Genomic DNA, 21,871 nt, shown 5'->3' on the forward strand with positions numbered 1-21,871 from the left:
GGGAAGCGCTCGGTCCCAGCAGGGAGAGGAGCCACCCGGGCTTGCGAGCGAAGCGGCGTGCTAGCCCCTGGGCCAGCAGCTTGGCCACCCCAGGAACCAGCTGCTTGCCCGGCCAGCACCCCATGGTGCACACCACAGCCTCGCTGGTGACAGCACCTCCAAAGGTATCTCGCTAGCAGCTACAAGCGATCCTCAGAGCCGAGTAATGATGCTTTGTTCTTGCAGACCACCTCTGGCCTCAGCCCCCTTACAGAACGCCCCCAGCATGCCCCCTGCCACCCTTCTCAGCCCCTCCAGTACTCCCTGACTGGAAGGGGCTCCCAACCCAAGTCTTGTTGCCAGTCCCCAACCTGCCGCCCCCCCCCCCCCCCCCCCCAATGCAGAATGGGCTCCCCGAGGGGAACCACACAGAGCCCCCCGAAGGTACTGCCCTAAAGGTTTAATGATTTCATGATTTTCACACCCTACCTGTGACGGTCACCAGCATGGAGGCCACAAGCGGACGGTTGTTGTCCAGCTTACGGCTCAGCCTCAGCTCCCCGCTCGATTGATTTACAATCAACAAGTGCAGTTCATTTCCCCGCTCAAAGGTGTAGAAGAGGCGGTCAGACACATCTGGGTCATAAGCTGGGACCTTCCCTATGACCCCTGAGGGGAAGGTGTTGGACTTATTGGACACGTAGTTATTGAACAGGATCTGGAAGTTCTTGAGAACAGGGCTGTTGTCATTCTGGTCAATGAGTTTGATGTGGACCGTGGCTCTGCTGACCAGAGGAGCAGAGGTGGCCTGCACTACTATCACGTACTCGGGTTTTGTCTCATAATCCAGGTCTATCAAGGCTGTGAGCTCCCCAGAAAAGATGTCCATCTGGAATATCTCGGGGATGTTGCCTTCCACAATTTGGTACATGATCTGGGCATTGGGTCCCTCATCCGGGTCGACGGCTGTGATTTGGGCCACGACGGAGCCTACGATGCTGTTCTCCTTTACCAAGACCTCAAATTCTTCAGCGGGAAAGACAGGGGCGTTGTCGTTCACATCCTGAATGGTAACCTGGATATGGACGGGAGTTCGCTGAGGAGGGATGCCCCTGTCCACAGCATAGGCAGTCAGCTCGTAGACGGGAACGTTCTCACGGTCCAGCCTGCGGACAGTGCGAATGATCCCCGAGGTGGGCTCTATAGTGAAGTCTCCATCCCCATCCTCCCCGTTCTGGAAGGTGTACTGCACCCGCCCGTTGGTGTGGGCATCCCGGTCAGTGGCAGAGATCTGGAGCACGCTGGTGAAGGGAGGTGCGTCCTCAGAGATCATGCCCTGGTAATGAGGGCTGACGAACTGCGGGGCGTTGTCATTAACGTCATTCACCATGATTTCAACGTAGGTGGTGTCCGCTTTCTGGGGAATCCCGTTGTCCTTGGCAGTGATAGCCAACGTGTAGGTGACCTGGTCTTCATAGTCCAGTTCTGCCTGGAGAGTGATGGCCCCGGAGTCTGGATCAATGCGAAACTGAGGGACGTTGTCTTCTAGGTAGTATGTGATGCGGGCATTTTCCCCCACGTCATCATCTGTGGCGCTGATCACCACCACGGTGCTGCCCACGGGCCGGTCCTCATTGATACTGACAGAGTAGTGGGCACTCTGGAACACGGGCCGGTGGGTGTTGGCATCAGTGATGTTGATGTGAACGTGGCAGTTGTCACGCAGGGTGCGGTCGGAGGCCGTCACGGTGAGCACGTAGCGCCTCTCCTGCTTGTAGTCCAGCGGCAGAGACAGAGTGATGAGCCCCATCCCGCCTTGCGTGCTGATGGAAAAGCGGTTCCGCGTGTTGCCTCCCGTGATCTGGTAGGTGATGGCACTGTTCACATCCCGGTCAATTGCCGTGACGCTGAGGACGCTGGTCCCCACGGCCGCGTCCTCGTTCAGGCGGATGAAGTACTCCTTCTGGGTGAACTCAGGACGGTTGTCGTTGACGTCCATGACGGTAATGGTGACGCTGGCGGAGGCGGATAAAGATGGAGAGCCGTGGTCCCGAGCCTCTACCCCAAAAAAATAGTGCTCCACTGACTCCCGGTCCAAGGGCCCGCTGACCGTGATCCACCCCGTGGCACTGTTCACCACGAAGGGTGTGTCGGCCGAGACCCCCGTCAGTTTGTACTCCAGGCGCGAGTTCTCGCCGTAGTCCGCGTCCACGGCCTGGATGTGGATGACGGAGTGGCCGAGGGGAGCGTTTTCCAGGACGGAGATTTGGAAAGGGGTGCTGACAAAGATGGGGGCATGGTCGTTGATGTCCACCACCTGGATGCTGGCCATGCCGGTGTTGTTAGAGAGGGGAGGGCGCCCCGCATCCTGAGCCCGGATCCTCAGGGCGTACTCCCGCTCCACCTCAAAATCCAGCGGGGCCACCACCTGTATCTCCCCAGTGACGCTGTCGATGGAGAACTGGCCCCGGCTATTCCCGCTGATGATGTTGTAGTGGACCAGCGCATTGTTGTCCTTGTCAAGGTCCGTGGCGGTGACGCGCAGGATCTCAGTGTGGGGCCGTATGTCCTCCCTCACCTGGACGATGTAGCGCTTCTCGCTGAACTGAGGGGTGTTGTCGTTCTCGTCAAGGACCGTGATGTAGACCTTGACCGTGGCGGAGCGGGGCCCCGGCTCCCTCCCCTGGTCGTTGGCCTCCACTACCAAGGAGTACCTCTCCATCTTCTCCCTGTCCACCGGCCCGCTGGTGGTGATAAGGCCGGAGCGGGGGTCGATCTCAAAGACGGCGTGGGCGGCCCGCTCGTTGACGAAGCGGTAGCGGATGTTGGCGTTGGGCGGGGAGTCAATGTCGGTGGCCCGCAGCTGCAGGATGGGGTATCCCTCCTCCACGTTCTCCCGGATGGTCTCCCGGTACTCGCCCTGCTCGAAGACGGGGTCGTGGTCGTTGCGGTCGGCCACGGCGATGGCCACCATGGTGGTGGCGGAGAGCCGGGGCGCCCCGTGGTCGGCGGCCGTCACGCGGAAGTAGTGGAGCTCCATGCTCTCGCGGTCGAGGGCCTGCGTGGTGGTGATGAGCCCGGCCCGCGGGTCGATGCTGAAGAGCTCCCGCGAGCGGCTGTTCATCAGGGCGTCCATGGAGTACACCAGCCGCCCCGCCTCGCCCCCGTCGGGGTCCTGGGCCGCCACCGCCACCACCGCCGTCCCCGCCGGCTGGTTCTCCGCCACCTCCGCCTGGTAGTTGTACTGGGGGAACAGCGGGTGCCGGTTGGGGGCCGCGCGCCGCCCCCGCCGCCCCGGGGACGCAGCCGGGACGGGGAGCGGGCGCGGCGGAGCGGCGCGGGGCGGGCAGCGCGACGGGGACCGGCGGCGCGGCGGCGCGGGCGGCCCCGGGGACGCCGCCGCCGCCGCCCAGCACGGCGCGGCGGCGGGGCAGCCCCCGCGGGCCGGCGACCCCCAGCCCGGCGGCGGCGGCGGCGCGGCGACCCCCAGCCCGGGGGGGAACAAAGGGAGCAGCAGCAGCAGCGGCAGCAGCAGCGGAGGCGGCCCCCGGCGGTGGCAGCAGCAGCAGCGGCGGCGGCGGCGGCTCGGGGCGGCCACCGGCTCCTCCGCCGCCATGGTGCCTCGGCGGCCGCCGCCCGGCCCGGGCGCACGGCGGCTGGGCTCGGCGCCGCCCCCGCCTAGCGGCGGCGATGGCCGCCCCCCGCGCCGCGCCGCTGCCGCTGCCGCCGCTGCTGCGGCCGGGAGTGGCGGCGGCGGCGGCGGCTCCTCCCGCAGCCCCAACATGGCTCCCGCCGCCCCGCCCCGCCCCGCCCCGCCCCGCCGCCGCCGCCGCCGCCGCCATCTTGAGGGAGGGCGGGCAGCCGCCGGCCGCCTCGCTCTTCCGCCCTGCCGCGGTCGGGCCGCCTCCCCGGGCGCTGGGGGCCGGCGGCGGGCTCTGCGGGCGGCGCGGAGGGGCGGCCGCGGTGAGAGGGGTAACGGGCGGCATGTGGGGGACGTGGCCCCGCGCGAGGGACGGCTCCGCTGGCGCGAGCAACTTGGCCATCCCCGTGTGAGGGTGCGTCCCCTCGTGTGAGGGACACCCCATCCCCGTGTGAGGGTGCGTCCCCTCGTGTGAGGGTGCGTCCCCTCGTGTGAGGGCCATGCCTGTCCCCGTGTGAGGGTGCGTCCCCCCGTGTGAGGGTGCGTCCCCCCGTGTGAGGGTGTGTCCCCTCGTGTGAGGGTGTGTCCCCTCGTGTGAGGGACACCCCTGTCCCTGTGTGAGGGGTGCGTCCCCTCGTGTGAGGGACACCCCGTCCCCGTGTGAGGGTGCGTCCCCTCGTGTGAGGGCCGTCCCCATCCCCATCTGAGGGTCCCATCCCTTCGTGTGAGGGTGGTGCCCGTCCCTGCGTGAGGGACACGTCAGCCGTGCCAGGCACCGCGTGGGGTTGCCGCCACCACGTGCAGCACGCCTGCCCTGGTGCGCGGTGTGCCCACCCTCACGTGAGACGTGCCGGCCATTGCGCAGAGCACGCTGGCCCTTACAGGAGGTGCGCCAAGCCATTGCGCAGGGCACAGGCGCTGCCGGGCAGGGCACGCCAGCCTGTATCGGAGGGGCAGACGGCAAGCTGCCTGCCGGCACAACCCGCCTCCTGCAGCCGGCTCGTGACCCCCCCTCCATGGCCACCCCTCCAGGCACGCAGAGCCCAGCGGCGCCAGCTCTGGCGATGGTTGCCGGTGACACGGCCCGGCCTCCCCTTGCCCTGGCACGCCATGGTGCAGGCTGGTGCTTGGCTGCTGGGACGTGATGAGGGGCCGGGTTCCAGCCAGCCCCTAGTCCCGCCTAGTGCCGCGGGGACGCTCGTCTGCACCTCAGGTGGGGGTCCCGCGGCCTCTGGACGCCGGTCCTCAGCGCACACCTCCGCTTACGCCCACCGCCGCCCCCGCTGTGGCACCACCGACGTGCCAGGTGGCAAGCAGCACCCTTGTGCCACTGCCAGCATCCCCAGGGCCAGGCTGCTTCGCCAGGGCCACCAAGAAGAGACCGTGGGGACAGCCGTCCTGCCGCTAGCAGAAGGGGCGAGGCAGGGGAGCACCAGCGTTTTGGCAAGAGGAGCTGCCGGTGCTTTGCAGCCCTAACGGCTCCCTCTGCCCGCTTGTGTCCATCTGCAAGCGGCACCAAGTTTGGCATCTTCAGGGGTGGCTTTTTGACTGCGTGCATGAGAAAGGGCTTCTCCTCGCCCCACAGCGCCGGGCGGTAGCTCTCCCAGGCGCTGCCCAGGCACCTGCAGCAGCGCCACAGTCCCTGCCGCTCGGCTCCACCACCCGCGGGCACCCGACCGCGTGGCAGGGATTTAGCTGGCCCGCTCCCGTGCCCCGATGCAGACCTCAGCCACCAGGTGAGGCATCAACACTGGGGAGAAAGTTGCAGGTTTTTCTTCCAGCATCCATGAAAAAAAACCCCATTTTTCCAAGGAAAATTCAGTTTGGGGCCCTTGCATCGGGACGGTTCATTAGTGCATCAGCCTTGCAACTTAGCTGTTGGTTTGATCTCAATCAACTCATATCGCAGTCTAATCCACTGAAGCTTGTAATAGGTTTAGGAAAAACAGGGGTTTACGTCCTCGTTAGCCTTCAGCGCGCTGCGGCGGGGGAAACGTCCTCGCCCGCGTCCTGTTGAAGAAGAGGGGAGCCCGAGGCACGGCGGCTGGGGCGCGTGCTCGGGAAGAAAGAGCCATGTCGGGGAGGAAAATAGAGTAAATTTGGGAGATGGGGGAATTTAGGATGGGGTAGGGAAGGCAGGGAGTACACAGGACACGCAGCGCCTCCATGCACATCCCAGCTCCAAGGGGGCTGCGGGAGCCCCCCGTGCCACTGTGCCGGAGGGGCTGCGGTTGAGGGTGGGTGGGCTGGGGAGCAGGGGGACCCCCCCCGCCAACACTGCAGCCAGGCTGGGCACCGCCAGCACCCCTTGTGCAGCACCTACGTAGCTCCCAAAAAGACACACGGGTGAACAGCGGGACGGATTCGCACCGGAGACGGCGCTCCTCTGCTTGCTCAGCCCTCGCTCCCGGCACCGCAGGAGCCACGCGCGCTCTCCGACCCTCCTGGGGAGCCGAACACGCTCCCGCCCTGCGGGAAACCTATCGAGGCTGTGCAAGGTCCCTCGGCAGAAATTTGAGTGGGTGCTTTGGACAGCGCAGGCCACCTGCATAGCGAGGAGGTCAGAGGAGACGTGTTGACCCCTGGGCACAGCGGGTCCGGGGACCTCGAGGGGGTCCAGCCACCACTGCCGCGGCGGTGCCGGGGCATCCCGGACGCTGCTGCCGCAGCGCTGAATCCTGGCATCACCAGCGCTTTGCCTCTGCCCAGTGCCCTGTGTTCCTGTGCTCCCCCGCCAACCGTGACCGCCACCGGCTCTCACCCGGCTTCGGTTCCACCGATGGTGACAGAGGGTCCCCTATCAATTATCGTTAGCGTAAGCCGGGGTGGGGAGAGCGCATGCTGCCCACTGATTTGGGGTTTGACTGCAAGCAAGCTCCCGCTCCCACGGAAACTGGGCAAGCACGGAGTCCAAGTGCAGGGTGCGCAAACGCACCCGACGGGTCCCCAAACCACCTTGCGCCATCCTCCTGGCCGGCGCCTCCCTTCCACCACCGTCACCCGCGCAGGAGCTGAGGCCTGGCCCCCGCCTGGGCAGCGGCAGGGTGGGCAGAGCAGGCAGGGCTCATCCTTGCCCCAGCGCCTGGGCTGGGCACACATCTCGGGGCCGCCATGGGAAGCACCAAGCGGGCCCTAAAGCGCAGCTCGGCACGTGCCGGAGAGAAGTTCCCGTGGTGCCTACACAATGCCGAGGGCTGGCACCTGGTGGGTGTGGACTTCTAAGCCTCCGGAGAAGCTGGCGTGTTAATTTATAAACCCCGTAGGATTCCTGAGCATCGATAATCTGCTGTGGCTAACTCCTCAGCCACCACAAAACGCCTCCGGCTTGGCCGGTCCAGCACCAGCACCGATGGGGCTGTGGCCGTGCCAGCCGTGCCCTGCGGGGATTCACGTTCTCCCCCTCCAGGCCCTCGTGCACCCACCCGAGCCCTCCCAGCACCGTTAGGCTAAAGCCGGCCGGCAGAGCGGCCTCAGCCCTGCGCGCAGCTCGCCCAAGAAACCTCATCTAATAACGGGCAGAGCAGCACCCGCGTGTGACAGGAACGCGCCGGCTTCGCACGAGTCCCCGCCGCTGGCTGGATTATACATCCCACCTCCTCAAACTGGGGATTTGCCGTCAAGAAACCCAATCAGGAGAGAGGCGATGCTTTTAAAAAATTATGAAGGCTTTCAAGTTTATTTGTTCTAATTACCCAGCTGACAGCTCAGAGGAGGAGGAGAAAATCATCGGGGTATTACTGCCACAAAATAGTTGTAATCGAATCATTCCAGACGATAAAGCAGAGGCGCAGGTCACAGGCAGCGCATCGCTCCCCCCGCGCCAGCCCCCCAACACCCCTCGCTGCCGCACCACAATCAAAACGCACCGATACAGGGAGATACGGCTCTAATAGCGGCCTGTTACGGCTAACGGCAACGCAAGCGTGTTATCTGTGCCTGTCACCCGCGCGCAGAGCAGGAACCGCTGAGCAGGCTTGGGGATAATGAGTTTACACGCTGCAGTTTGATTCCCTGCGACGTGCAAAGGCTTCTCCTGGGCAGCGGGTGCAGCTCTCCCCCGGGACCCCCCACGGCAGGCTGCCCCCCAGCTCTTCCAGCCCTGGCTGCGGCGACAGCACAGCGGTGGAGCAGACGGGGTGACGCTCACTGTGTAGCTGGGACGTGGGGTGAGCAACCCCCAGGGACAGCGATGGCTCAGGGATGCTGAAGGGAGCCGCCAGCTCTGCCCGCCCAGGCGCAGCCCAGCCAGGGCTCTGCCATCCCCCCGTGGCACGCAGGGTGCCGTCACGAAAGGCTTTGCTCCCGGCTAGCAGAGCCACGGGTCCTGCCCGCTTGCCCCAGCCTGGCACAGCAAAGCCTGGGCTGCGTCACCGAGGGCAAGTGCCGGAGGGACATCCCACCGCTGCCGTGGGGCACAAGCCGAAAACAAGCCCAAGCAGCACCCAGAGGCAAGCCGAGGTTGGCTCGGGGGGGGGGGCTCGAGGTTGGCTCGTAACCACGCGCTGCACAGGGCGAGGGGCACAGGAGAGCCACCACAGGGTGGGCACCCGTGACTGCTGGCAGCCCTCACGTAGCGCGATTCCCCCCCCCCCGAGGTGTGCAGCCTGACACGCTGCAAGGTCACAAGCCCGGCCTCTGAAGGACACTGGCCAAAGAGGCAGGAGCTGGGACACAGCCCTGGCCCCATTTCTGCAGGCAGCTGTGCTTGATGCAGCCCCCATGTCTGGGGGGCACAGCCTGTGCCTGGCATTTACACCCCTACTCTTGGCCGGGGCTGTAGCCCCCCACCCGGCTGGTTCCCCCCAGCACGCGGCCAGGAGCGGAGACCGACTTCCCTGCTCGGCGAGGGAATCGCGCTGCCCGACTCGGTGCTTTACCAAGCACCCGCTGCCCGGCCACCGTACGCACCCCCCCGCCATCCAAGGGAACCCCCAAAGCAGCACGCGCGGGGCTGAGGTTTGGGAACAGACATCCGCGGCCAAAGCGCGATTCATTAGCACTCGATACAGACCGTTAAACCCTTGCCGTGGGGCTTGCTGCCTCGGCAGCTCTGCCGGGAGCCGGCCCAGGCTGCGCGTGACTTGCGGGAAGCGAACTGCTGAGCCCGGCTCTGCCAGACCCTTAATCTGGAGCAGCGACGCTGGGCAGGCCCAGGGCAGCGAGGGCTGTGCCCCTTGCAGGGGCTGCTGCCCTCCAGCACTCCTCGTCTGCCAGCAACGGGGTAGGAAAATGCAAGGCAAGAAGCCGAGCGTGGGAAAACGGCTGCGTTGATCCCACGCGAGGGCCAGCACCCAGTGCTTCGCCTTCGTGGGTAGCAAGCACCCGAGCCGCCCCCACCCCTTCGGTCCCCCCGCAACAGGACAGGGCAGGCAGGTCTATGTTCACAGAAGTCCAGTTTAAGACATCTTTATTCCTCTGCATGTTACACTTAGTGTTTAAGAAAATACAGGATCCCTTTTGCCATTCGTACATTTTTACAGGGGAAAAAAAAAAATAGGTTTCTCTGCGAGGGCGGTTATTAAGCTTTGGGTGTTCCCAGGCGGACTTCGGGGGGTCCTCGCCCCCTTTGGCTGCCAGGCCAACCCCCTCCGTTCCTGAGCATCACTGCCCCAGTGCCCAGAGCCCAGGCCTGCAGAGCAGAGCTTGTATCATCGCCTCAAGCTAAAAAAAAAAATAAAATACAGTGCCCAGTATTTCCAGTTCCACTTTCCAATAGCTCCTACACTGGATACTGCGAAGGAAGAGCTGGGGACAGGGAGTGAGCAGACTGCGCACACGAATATCTAAGAGACCCACGTTAGTGTGTGACTACCTGTAACAGGGAAACAGGTTAATCCTGTTTGCTAGAAACCTAGAGGAAATATAACTACGGGTTCCCCACACTCGTGCATAGTCACAAACAGCTACTGGACACCAGGCTCACGCTGCCTCTGAGCGCTGCTACGTGGAGAGGGAGGGCAGCGAGGCAGAGCTACTATGAAGCTGAAGGCAAGAAATCCACACGCTTCGCGAACAGAGCGCGCCTGCCCACACGCAGCCCCTCGGCTCGGGGCCCCGGGGCAACGCTGCGAGAGAGGTGGAGCGGCAGCTTTCGCTTGGCAGGACAGGTCTTTGCGCCGTGTCCGGGCCAAAGGCTTCCTAAGGGCAGCGTCACCCACGCGGTCATAACTTCTAGGCTGCCACAGTGTGCAAGAAATTCGGATTTAAACGTCACTATAGAAAGCAGATTGATAAAAGCAGCTGTTGGGATAAGACCTCTGTGACCCTAGGTGGGCTGCTGCCCAGAGGCAGAGCTGAGGGCCGGGAGGGAGCGAAGGGCTCACTAGACAAGGCGTTAGACGGCGAGCGAGCTACCTCCCCTTGGCAGGGCTGCAGCACATTGGCACTAGCAGCAGAAAACAAAACAGATGTTACGAAAGCTTCTTCCAAGCACCAGCGGACTCCACTTGGTCACTGCGGGGAGAGATGCACATGGAAAAGAAGTGATACTCTAAGGCAAAGGCCTTTCGCTTCGGGACCTCGGGACACCAGCACGGCTAAACACCCCCTCCCACCCCAGCTGCTAAGTCCCTCGCAAGCTCTCTGCCCTTCCCGCTGACACCAGCTGCCTAAATACCTCCTGCCCCAGTCTCGCAGGCAAACCACGCGCCAGCGCCCACCCCGCTCCGACTTCCCCCGAGCACCAGGCCCCGGGGGCACCCCTGCCCTTTCTGCCGCTGGCCTCTCTAAAGGGCCGGTGAACGCTGTCCCAACCTTAGGCCTCGCACGGAGGGATATAAGGTATGAGCTGTACTGGAAGGGAATGGGGAGAAAGTGTCAACAAGAGACATCGTTGATCCAAGTGGTTCAAACTCCAGTCCAAGCCGAGGGGCGGTTAGCTGGTACCGGGAGAGATTTCTGGGAACTCCTTATAAATCTCCAAGATGATCAGTTTGTCCATCTGGCACTGCTGGCCCTCCTCCTCCTCCCCCAGGATGCGCTGCAAGATGCCCTGCAGGTCGGAGAGGCGGTGCTGGTGCTGCAGATAGGGCGTGGAGCGGATGATGGCGTGCATCAGAGAGAGATACTCCATCCTCAGCTGCCAAGTGGGAGGGGAGACAAAACACAGAGCACAATGAAAGATTTAAAGTGAGATAAACAAGCGTGCCAGCCTCCATTACAGCATGAGCGCAGAACAGCTGCTGCTGCGCCACCAGCCAGAGCGCGACTCCAGGGGCACCTGCTTTTCCTTGAGGCTCATTAGTAGCTATGGAAAACTCTGCTTTTCCCACAGCAACCCAGCGCTGCTCTTCGCCCGCTCTCAAACACGCGCACGTCCCCTGCCTCTGGCAATACCAAGACAGAGAGATCCCTCCTACTTCTGTTACTCACAGAGGGTCCCTCTTCCCAAAGGTCCCTGGACAGAAGGGTGCAGACCACCAGAAGCCTGGCAGATCTTTCTTCAAACACGCCTTTCTACTGCTGCGTGGCGGCCGGGATAAATCTCCCCTTCCTCCTCAGCCCCCAAGGTTGATTTGAGCACCCAGAAATGTCGTGCCCACCCCAGGACTCCACTCTTGCCTGCACCAGCAGGCCCCACGGAGGGCCCAGGAGAAAGACCGCTGCTTTGGGACTGTGCTCCCTTCCCCAGTGCCTATGGGTTACTGTGAGCACCTTATCTCCTGGGGAGAGATCAGCAATCTGCCGCACCAGGATGTCTATCAGGACCATCATGTCCGTGTGGTAGAAGATGCTGGCCGTATCCTTGCTGGCAAAGATGTCCTGCAGAAACTTCAGCACTGAGTGCGGCGGCTGAGGCTGGTGCTTGAAGATACAAACTGGATCATCTGGGGGAGGCAGAGAGACCGTGCTAAGCCACAAGCTCCCCGCTGCCCACCTCCTCCATCCCTTCGTTAGACCCTACAGGCTTTGGAGAGGAGGCTGCCCCTGGCCTCGGCCAGCCTCTCCCTGCCCGTGGCTGGCTTTTGTGCCAGCAGACCTTAGTGCCTTGCACAAAGCTGCGTAATCAGGATGGCAGCTCTGCAGGGTACCAAGCAGAGACCAAACTCATCAGCATTAGCATTAATCATTGTTTGTGTTTCACCTGCCATCCCAGGTGAGAGCTCATTAGCACATCGCCTCTCAGTGCCTCCCCTTTTGCTCAACGGCTACCACTCGTTTTCTCCCTGGTTTATTAAGTCTGGTTCAATGACCCCTCTGAAAAGCCCACCAGAGCCTGTACCAGAAATGAGCTTTCACCACAGAGACCAGGCTAGTACCATCCCGGAAACAAGAAAAGAAACACCTCCAAGTTTAAATGAGCCATCGCATCCTGTTCTCTTCCAAAACATGTCCCTGCAGACCCCAAGAGGGGCTTGGGACACTGCAGCCCCCCCCAGCAGTTGTCAGGAAGGCGGGCAAAAGAGAAGCATCTTCATTAGGTTGTGCCCCCCCCCCTTTCTTCCCCTAGCCCCTCGCAGTAAGGTGATCCCTGCAGGGAATCTGGCAGGGAAAGGGCTAAACAAAGGCTTTGGGAGGAGGCCAGGCGGAAGAGCGCTGAGATGCCGGCTGTCCTCGAGCTGATACAGTGTGGAGACAGTGATTTGCAACCCCAAAGAGAACTAAAGCCAGAGTAAGATGAGCTGCGAGCATCACAGGATGAGTTATTTACCAGCAAATCAACAAAATGAATCTCAGGCAGCAAAGCCCCTGTGCTCCAGAAGGTATTAGAAAGCACAACAGTGGCATGCAGCACAGGCAGAAATACCTGGCGCCGCTCTTCCTGCGGAGATCTCCAGCTTTCTAGCAATCTGCTTTGCAAAAGCTCTACACGTACAGTGGATTTCATTCTACGCCTGGAGCAGACACAAAGCTAACCCTCTGCCGGCAATTCTGAAATGGGAAGTTCCACTCTAAGCAGCATTTCGGAAGGCAAGACCTCCCTCCGGATCCGTCCCCCGGGGCAGATAATTGCCAGCACAGGCTGAGGTTTGTGTGCCAGCGCTGACGGAGCCCTGTCTGTCCAAGGACAGAAGTGGCCCAGGACCAGCTTTCCTCCCAGAGCTTGCCTACATTGCAGCCGGCCGTGCCACAAGATGGGGCTGATCTGACCCAGAAGTACAAGGGGACCAGTTTGCATGGAAATGCCAACCCAGAGGCCCCTTCTCTCTTCCTAGATGCCACCAGCATCACTTTATTCTTTGTGCAGCTCCAGCCTCAGCAACGCAGCCTGTCACCCCCACAAACTCACCAGGAAGCAGCACGTCCCGCCTGAGCCGACAGCTCCTCGGCTACCGGCATCCCCGACACATCCCAGCCCTTAGCTCCCCGAGCCACCATTAGCTGCACCCCCTGCCAGGCGGGTGACGGTGCCGCAAACACTCACCTCCCCTGTTCAGCAGCAGCAGCAGCTTTTCTGTGAAAGTCTTGACATTCGAGTGCTTGCTTATTGTAGTCATGATCACACTGTGTTCTGGAACTAAGGGAGAAACCTGTTCAGCACATCCCTTTGTTTCCCAAAGGCCACGGTAATAAGAAGAAATAGCGGAGGGCTCCTCTTTCCTATCAGTGCTCTGGGGAGTTTGGCAGAACCACAGTCTTTAGGGCTATGAAAAGTTTCAGCCCCACAGAGTGGGTGGGCAGGGAGAGGGAAGATGAAATAAATCTGGAAACAACGCATGAAGCACTTGGGACTTCGTGCTTTCTATGTGCATCTGATTGACACGCGGGATCCAGTCCAGCCAGCCAAATACCGCGAAATACCTTGCAAAAGCTTTATGTTGTAAACTCCGCTCTCTAAGTACCTTCATACTCCGTATCGGCAGCACCCTGCTGGCATTTACTGCCTTCTCACAAGAAGGGACGGCCAGGTCCCAGGAGCATGCCAGAAGGGAAAAGTTGTTCTTGTCGGCACTCGGGACGGGGCTGTGCAAGGGGAGGTGCTGAAGACTTCTAGGAGATGTCCCCTAGCTGCTTTGGGGGTGATTTCTTGTAATTAAAATATGTTCACCGAATCAGGCTTTATGCATGCGTGTGAGCGCGCACGCTCAGAAGCATCCAAACAGCACAGCGTGGCTATTTCTACAGCAGAGGGTTGGCAACCCTGGGATATTTCACAGGGTGCGAAGTGCTTTAGGATCCTTCGCATTGAAAAGCATCAACATAATATGTTTTTAGGAGAGTTTTTGAACTAACGCTGCATCACCGAACTGTACGATAGATGAATCTTGCAGACAGAGGAATAAAATTTCGATCCACTAATAAGCAACCTGAACGTCATTTAACATGTTCTTAGCATCAGAGAACAAGTCACTGCTCTCGGCTGCACCCCAGGTGGGCAATAATCCCCCAGAAACACACTGCCTGTCACGCGTTATCGCCTAATTACCGCAGCCAGGAAGTATATGGGTAACTGTGAGAGGGGGTAAGGAATGAAAGCAGCAGAGACCATACTTAATCAATCTCTGTGCAATCAACTTGCACGTGAAATTAGAAACTTTCACATAAATTTTAATGAAGCGTGACTCAAAATAACAGGTAAATTATTGGACACGTCCTTGGTGCTTTGTCCTCCCCTCTCTCCACGAAGCCAAGGATAAAGCCATGAAGCAGAACACGAGGAAGTAATTAACTAAAGACAACTGGAGCAACGGGAGATTTGGGGTTAAGGAGCAGCCTCTCTTAGCAGGACCTGGAACTACTCTCCAACCTTCCAACAACAGGCTTCAAACTCGCAGGCAGGGAGCGGGCAGACGCCCTTCTCTGGGGACCAGCCGTGGGGTCTGTTCTCAGGGAGCTCAGCAGGGGAGGGAGGACAGAGACCGAGGGCGCTCAGGAGAGAGCCCTGCTCAAGCCAACATTGAAGAGCCTGGCCCCAACACATGGGCGTTGAATGAGCTTCAAGAGGTGCAGCTGGGAAGCAGAAGGTTTGTCAAGACCTACAGAAGGCAGAGGACTTTCTTTCTGGACTGGTACCGAGAAATGCCCACTGAAGCATTTTTTTCTCCCAAATCAGCTGTGCCTACGAGTTAACCCCACTCATGTTCTGCAAGCGCAGCCCAGCAACTGCTTTGATCCAGGCAGTGTGGAAGTACAGAGAGAAATCCGCTGGGCTTCACCGAGCTGCTGTGCCCCAGAGGGCCAGCTGGTGGAACACAGGCTCTCAGACTGTTTTTTTCCCCAGGGTTTTGTACAATATTTAAACGCAGTGTATTGCCAGAGGCCGGGGGAGCTGGAGAGGTTAGCGCAGCACCGTGAAGTTCCAGTGAGATTCTCCCTCCCCATTCTTCGCATCGTTGCTGCTCGAGACCACTGAAATCCTGCCAGGGCAGAGCAGCACCAAACTGACCTGGAATGTGGAGATTGAAGGCCAGAAGGACGTTGACAAATAAGTCAGGCAGCTGGTCGGTGGTGTCCGAGGGCAGCCCGTCCTCAATCACATCCAGCAGGAACTGCACAAACTGAGAGTTGAGATGTTCTGCGCAAGGAGAAAGAGGGGCATTTACAGCACAGGGAAAATAAACCCAGCAACAAGGGACCACGCAAGCCACTTCTCTGTGCTTTTATGCTTAAAAACCATTAGTGGAGTGCCAGTGTCAGCCTCCAAGGAGTTAAAAACCTTGCAAGCAGACTAGACAGACCACTGAAGTGTCTTTGTGCAAGAGACAAGTGGCTTGGAGAACTATCCACAGTGCAGGGGAACGCTGAAAGTTGGTCCCCGACTGTCAATGTTTTTTGGAGACCAAATCCTGCTCTAGCTGTTGTTCCAGCACCACTGCTGCCAACGAAGGCTTCAGGTAGGAAGAGATTTGTATTCTTGACCACTGGTTTAATCCATCTATTCGGGAAAAAAAAGTAATCATCCAGATCATTAGTAATAACCCATTTTTCAATTCAGCTATTAGGAAAGCTCAGGAGCTCATGCAAATAAGTCCACCTGCAGGAAATAATGGCCAGGGTTACATGAGGAGAGAAAAGCAGGCGGCATTGCAGGCTCATTCCACGTCTCTACTGCACCGGCTTAAATCTTGTATGTGTTTACCAGGGTGTTAAGGTGAAGCTGCTGAGGAGGTGCTTATAACAATCTCTACTGCGTTTCCAGGAAAACTGAGCCCAGAGTTTCCCAAATATGGGGAACCCAACACGGCCAGGGGAAGCAGCAGGCAGGCAGTGCTTTCTGGCTGAAGGTTGGAATGAAAGGACAGTGGATAAACCAGGCAGGTCTGGCACGTCCGCGCTTCCCTGTTGACTGCAATACCCTTAATCACCTCCGCCTTCCCTAAGAGCTTGAAATACACAGGGCTGCACCGTCCCGTTAGAAAGGAGACCAGAAAGAGGCCACATTATAGAGCCGGTGGCTTTAGTGGGCGTTCATGGAGTGACCTGGGCTCTCAGCCTCATCAGCAGACAGAATGTCTCCGAGGCAAGTAAGAGGTGCGTGCTTTCACGCAGGGCAGAGGTAAAACAAAATGCCCCCTAGCCACGGCGATGGGCAAATCCACCTCTTCTGCAACATGCCATCAGTCCTCCACCGCTCTAACCCAGATTTGTGCTGCTCTCTCTGGAAATCTGGCATCTCAGCCCAGCGTTTCAGCAGCCAGGCTCTACTGATGAAGAGCAGACCCTACTCTTGCCCTGCTCGTGCTGGGCTTTCCCCTAGCTGTCCCCTCCCTTAGCTGTCCCCACCTTGGCCACCAGGAAAGGTCCCCTCCCCAGGTGTCCCACCATCACGTCTGCTGTCCCACCAAGCCGTAAGCATAAGCTGCTCTTACCATAGTGATGATATGGCAGGGGCTCCCCCATGGAGAACATCATGGCCAGCACCAGTGCGGAGTAGCACATCTTCTGATGATCTGCAAGATAAAGGTCCTGCCATTAGTTCTTCTGAGGATGCAAAACACTGTTCCCCAGCTGCAGCTGGGAAGTCACACATTTAATACAGACATTTAACACTGGTTAGACTGCTCCTCGTTTCTGTATTTACTGAGCTATAAGGGTGGTTTTCCCCCTGTTTAAGCACACCGCACACCTGCGCCATGCGTTTCCAAAGCAATTTAAAAATAATCACAACAAGAATTCTCGATTCCCCCCCCCCCCCCCCTCCACTTACGAGGATGTGGGCAAACTTGATCCGAATAATTAAAAGCCTCCCCTGCGCAGTGCCAGGACACATCCCATAGTTATGTAATTACTGAACCCAGAAAAAGCATCCATCTGGCCACCTCGAAATACCGCCTGTTCCAACCTACACCACCCCCGGACAGTTATGCTGCTTGTTACCGTCTCTGCGCTGCTCTACTTTTGCTACCTCAGCTCTGCCTGGAGGTAGAAGAGGTCTCTGGGGGGACCAGATCCCTGCTCATGACTCAGGCCGTGCATCTGCCCACCTCCCAGGCCACACGTCTCCAGCATTAATACGTCCCGCAGCCTGCTAGTCCAACACAATTTTCGCTGGCAGCAGCTATACGTGAATACTCCCCAGAACCACAGCCGGTGCCTTTCCTGAATTTTAATTAATGGATACACCTCAGTAGATATTTGCAGAAGAAAAAAAAAAAAAAAAGTCATGGAATAGGATCTATGTCATAATAAAATGTAGTCTCCGTCCAGTTCGGCAAGTCCGAGGACAATAGGAAAAGGAGTATTATTTTTATGAAGTAGATTACCACACATACTGGCTAAATAAAGTTCAAGCTACATCTGCTGGAAAGAGCATAGGGGCACTCGTTACAAGAAGCTGAGGGTGCGTTTATAAAAGCCTGACCACTTTTCATTAGAGGAGAAAGTCCCTTCAACGTACGACGCTTCTCCTAGCAGTACTGCTTCCCTGGACAACACGTGCTGGTTCCAGTTCCCCCTCCAACCCTTTAAGACATTTTTCACTTCTCTATGCCCAAATCGATCCATCTCTAAGCACCTGCACCCTGCAGTTTGCTTTTACTGCACAGGCTGACGCCTTCGCTGTCACCGGATACTCCCGGACTTGGCCAAAGGGCTTGTAACACTTGGCAGCTCTCAGATTTACTGTTAGCGTGGGGGAAAAAATGCTAGAGAATCATTCCAGCCTCGTGCCCCTGGAAAGTCAGCTCTACGAGCAAAGCCTCTATAAAAAAAGAACATGCAGACTTTGTCAGAACTCCACAAGATGCCTGAGTTTTCAAACAGCAAATACTTTGAGTAAAAATAGATCATTTGGGGCTTAACTAGAGATACTACAGCATTAACAAGATTAAGAGTTTGTAGGAGAGCACTCTAGACCACGTGGCAGCAAAGGAAAGCTGGAAACTGCTGTTTACTCTTGGTAAACAGAGTGAGGATATTCAATGACTTAAATATAATTCATCCTTATATAAGCAGCTCTCAGCCATAAGGCGTCGGCGATGCCAAAGCTCACTGTAACAGAAAAAGAACCTGACAAACTGTTCACCACACGATTTCTTCATTCGTTCCTCCACAGCTTCAGGAGCTGGGTATCAGAGGCAGCGTACTGCGGTAGGTAGGCACAGGGCCCTGCCGTTCCCGTGTTCCTAGAAAGCCTTTCGTGAACAAAACGTTTTCTCTCATCCCATCAGGACCGATGAAATAACGGTCTGAGAACCAGAAGCCAGTGAGAAACATGTGGTTGTAGCAAACATGGAAGAAGAGGTTAGAGATGGGAGGGGGAGGGTAGTTTTACACACCCTTGGCCCATCTGCCATGAACTGATGTCCGTTCATCTCGGCTGACAGCAGACTCCACTACGAGGTGGCAAATCTTGTCGGATTTGCCTAAGGACGCCAAATCAAAGGATGCTGAAACCAGTCAGAAAGCTGAACTCGGGGAAAATCTGGATTAACTCCGTGCACTCGCTCAGCACAGCACAAACTCTACAAGCTTTTGGAGTCTCCCGGCTGCAGCCAGACTCATCCAAGACTCACCATGCTGAAGGGCAGAGCAATTGCCAGTCAAAGCACAGCTTTTTTTCCTTCCAGAGCAGCGCCAGCGGCTGCAAGAAAGTAAATAGCACTAATACAACTCTCCTGAAGCAGAGGGACTCTGCTGACGACAGACTGATGAGCGTCACTCAAGTGGCCGTGAAGGGCAAGAGAGATGCGGCGGTTTGCTCACCAGCCTGCACTTCCGAAGCCTGCTGAGGTACTGGTAAGAAAGCTGCTATTATGTACGAAAGGTATTTCTCAGAGGCCTTCAAAGACCTTCCTTCCAACCCCTAAACACAGCAGTGCAAAATCCGGGCACTGGGAGCAGACATAACTGTCTACAACTCAAGTAAAAAGAGCCCAACGGCTGACTTGCACGTACGCTGAGCTGCGACAAGGGAGAAAGTCACGATTACAGAGCGGATTATCCCCGTCTGTTCTCTTTGGAATTGTTCTGGCTAATTCTGCCTCGCTGTGGCTTATTATAAGCTCTTCTAACACTGATAGATGTGCAGGCCAGCCGCAGCAGAGGGAAGTGGCTGCCCAGAAGCAATAAGACCCAAGCATCTGGCAGAAGAACTGGCCAGCAGCCAACACGCCTGCATCAGCCCCAGGGTAAAGCGCCTTCTCATCAAAGGCGCCCAGCATCCACGCACAGAGCTTCTGCCTCGGCTGCTCTTCAGTAACAAGCCAGGAGGGATCCCACAGAGCCGCTGCAGCCGGTTCAACGCTCCCCAGTTGCTGAGTGCTGGCACCGATTGCTCTGGCCCCTGCCACCCGTAGGAGGGATTAGCCATCCCACGGCATGTCACGGATCAGCTGCTATTCCCCAGTTTCTAGTACTAAAATAAGCGCAAGTCATTCTAGGATTCAAGGTCATGTTTTCACTCAAGGTACCGCTTGCCATTTGCTGGCAGGACGTGGAGCAGTAAGCACCGGAATGGCAGGAGGGATCTACTAATGCCCTAAAACACCTCTGAAGGACAGAGGCGTTTGGGGCAAGGATGGTTACTTCTCTGCAGCCCCGCTGCAAAGGCCAAGGGGACTGGATGCTGCACAGACGACATTTGCGCAAGCGCCTGCCGTAAGCTGCGCACAAGGAAGGCAGGGTGGGACTGGGACACGGATTTGGGAGGCTCCTGTAACCAAAAGCACTCTGTCAGCAAAGGAAGAGCAGCTCTTCACCCTTCAACTGCACTGCCTACGTATTACAGCAAGGAAGGAAAAAAGCCCTCACCTTGAGACGAAGCAAGGGAGAGAAGGGATGCTGCAGAGCTGCGGCTTGGCCGTTCAGAGGACGTAGCAGAGCCACTTTTCACTCACTTCCACCGCGATGCTTTCTAGGTCCCCAAAGCAGAGCTAACACTTGGTGGGAGATAGCCCCGCTTCCACCAGAAGCGCTACGTGGAGATCAGCAAAGGTGTGCTGAAGTCACCTAAGTCAGAGCTCGATGCCCCGCCGCGGGCAAGAGGGTGAGTTAGCTGTGCTATCTGGGACAACGCAGCACCTGGGAAAATGCCCTGGACAGCAACACGGCGACAGGCAGGGAGTGACAAGGGGCCCCGCGAATGCCCAGGACCAGCCTGCCCTGCCTGCACAAAGGCAGCTCGGGGAACAGAGCCGGAGGCTGAAGCAGAAAACGCTCACCAGAAGACAATCTTTATGAATTAGCGGTGGATGCACGATTAAGTTTATTTTTGGCAGCACAAAATCAGGAGTAATGTTGTCACGGAAGCACAGTCATAGTCCCATAACCAAGTATTATTTGCTTCTTGGGCAGTAAAACCTCAGCCTAGAGAAGAGGCTTCTCATGCATAGCCGGATGAAACACCATCAGCGTGGTAAGTTCACTGCATGGAATCGATAAGCAGCGGTAGCACAAAGAGGAAGCGTAGCCAACACAGGCGTAATGCCCTCAGTCCCTCTCCACACCACAGTGCGCTGCCCTGCCCTGAGCTGAAACACGATTTTTCAGGCACTCCCCACCTTTGAAATGCCCACACTTCAAGGCGTCCAAGCAAAGGCGAGCGCAAAGCCTTCTGCAACAGGCTTGATTTCCACCTCTCGCACCCCCTTCCAGACACCAGTTGAGCCCCATTAGTCCTGTCCACCACACAGTCGGGTTGGCACAGTCTGTGGTGGGATGCTGGGGACAGGGACATCTATTATGCACGTCCAAGGTTGTTGTCTCGGACATTTACTTGGCTCACATGAAATGGATGTGATGGTCCCTGTTCTGCGCAGACTTGTCAATCCCTACACGATCTCATCACCAAATTAAGCTTCTCCACAGCTCCACCGCACTCACAGCAAACCAACAGGCTACAGACTGCAATCAGGGCAGCGAGGCTCCAAATACGGGGCTCCAGGTATTGGGATTTGATCCACATGGTCACTCAACTGTAGTTGTTGGCTGTGATTAGCACAAACCAATGGATTTTCAATATCCCTTTAAGAGAAAATGTAGCATATGCCACTGCCAGCGCTGGTGGCTACAGGTTGACTTCAAAATGGGAAGCAAAGCTGTGACTGCTCGGGGCCGGGCACGCATGGGTGGCTGGAAGGTAACGGCAGGGGCTATTACTACATGTTCACCTTGTCCTTAGGTTCTTCCTCAGCATCTGCTCCTGGCTGCTGGGAGATAAAGGACACCAGGCTAAGCACGAGCTCTGGGGCACAGCGCTAGCAAAATCTGACTGCACCACCACCACGGAGCTTTGGAGTACGTGGAGCTCAAAGGGCAGGGAGGATGTTCCCGTTAATAGCAGGGACAGGTCATCCTAACAAAAGGGAGCAGGAGCATGAAGTAGAAGGAACGTGAGGGCAAAGCCTGGGTATGGAAAGCAAAGAGCTGGAGAAAGCAGGGCTGTGGCACTATCCTGCAGAGGACCAAGACCGCAACTTTGTTAACAGCACTACCATCTCCCTTGGTACAGTGGTGGAGAGAAGGTCCTTTCCTTTAACCAGCACACATCTCATTCACCAGCAACAAACACTGCAAAGATCTGGTGTAAAGTATCAAGAAAAACTGCCTATAAGAGGCTGCAGAGATCTTGCGATCTGCAGGTGTCTCCCGTCAACATGAAACAAACTAGAACAGCTCAAAATGTGCTTTAACGCATCTACAAGAAGCGACGCAGGTCACTAATGGCACGTTCAAGAGCTAGAGGGCCTTGCATCATTGGACTGAAACATCCCCTCCCATGCATTCTCCACTTACAGCTGTAACAACCCGGATAACTTCAAAACCAGACACCCTTCTCCCCAGAGCACTGGGCAAGCAGAGCGGTCAGGCAGCGAGGGCCCACCAGCGCCGCTGTAAATCATCTAACGGAAAGACGCGTCCCTGGGGACCTGG

The 21,871-nt window shown here is 57.8% G+C and overlaps 2 protein-coding genes across 4 annotated transcripts in view; both read right to left on the minus strand.

Moving 5' to 3' along the window:
- The window catches only part of CELSR3 (cadherin EGF LAG seven-pass G-type receptor 3), a 33,213-nt gene extending 29,490 nt beyond the window's left edge, over positions 1–3,723 (minus strand). For 2 of the 3 annotated variants that reach the window (XM_075514339.1, XM_075514338.1), the window contains exon 1: positions 469–3,718. In XM_075514339.1, the coding sequence (XP_075370454.1) occupies positions 469–3,595 (3,127 nt within the window). In that variant the 5' untranslated portion in view covers positions 3,596–3,718. Of the gene's footprint in view, positions 1–468 lie in introns of all 3 variants that reach the window. The other variant, XR_012777512.1, reaches the window with a different exon arrangement.
- Positions 3,724–8,991: 5,268 nt separating this feature from the next.
- NCKIPSD (NCK interacting protein with SH3 domain) overlaps positions 8,992–21,871 on the minus strand; it is a 57,792-nt gene continuing 44,912 nt past the window's right edge. The window contains exons 9-13 of the mRNA XM_075513966.1: positions 16,369–16,449; positions 14,946–15,074; positions 12,984–13,076; positions 11,273–11,445; positions 8,992–10,697 (exon numbers count right to left, since the gene is read on the minus strand). Coding sequence (XP_075370081.1) covers positions 10,494–10,697; positions 11,273–11,445; positions 12,984–13,076; positions 14,946–15,074; positions 16,369–16,449 — 680 coding nt within the window. The 3' untranslated portion in view covers positions 8,992–10,493. The remainder of the gene's footprint in view (positions 10,698–11,272; positions 11,446–12,983; positions 13,077–14,945; positions 15,075–16,368; positions 16,450–21,871) is intronic.

This window comes from Mycteria americana, chromosome 11 (assembly GCF_035582795.1).
Source record: "Mycteria americana isolate JAX WOST 10 ecotype Jacksonville Zoo and Gardens chromosome 11, USCA_MyAme_1.0, whole genome shotgun sequence".
NCBI classification, from domain to species: Eukaryota; Metazoa; Chordata; class Aves; order Ciconiiformes; family Ciconiidae; genus Mycteria; species Mycteria americana.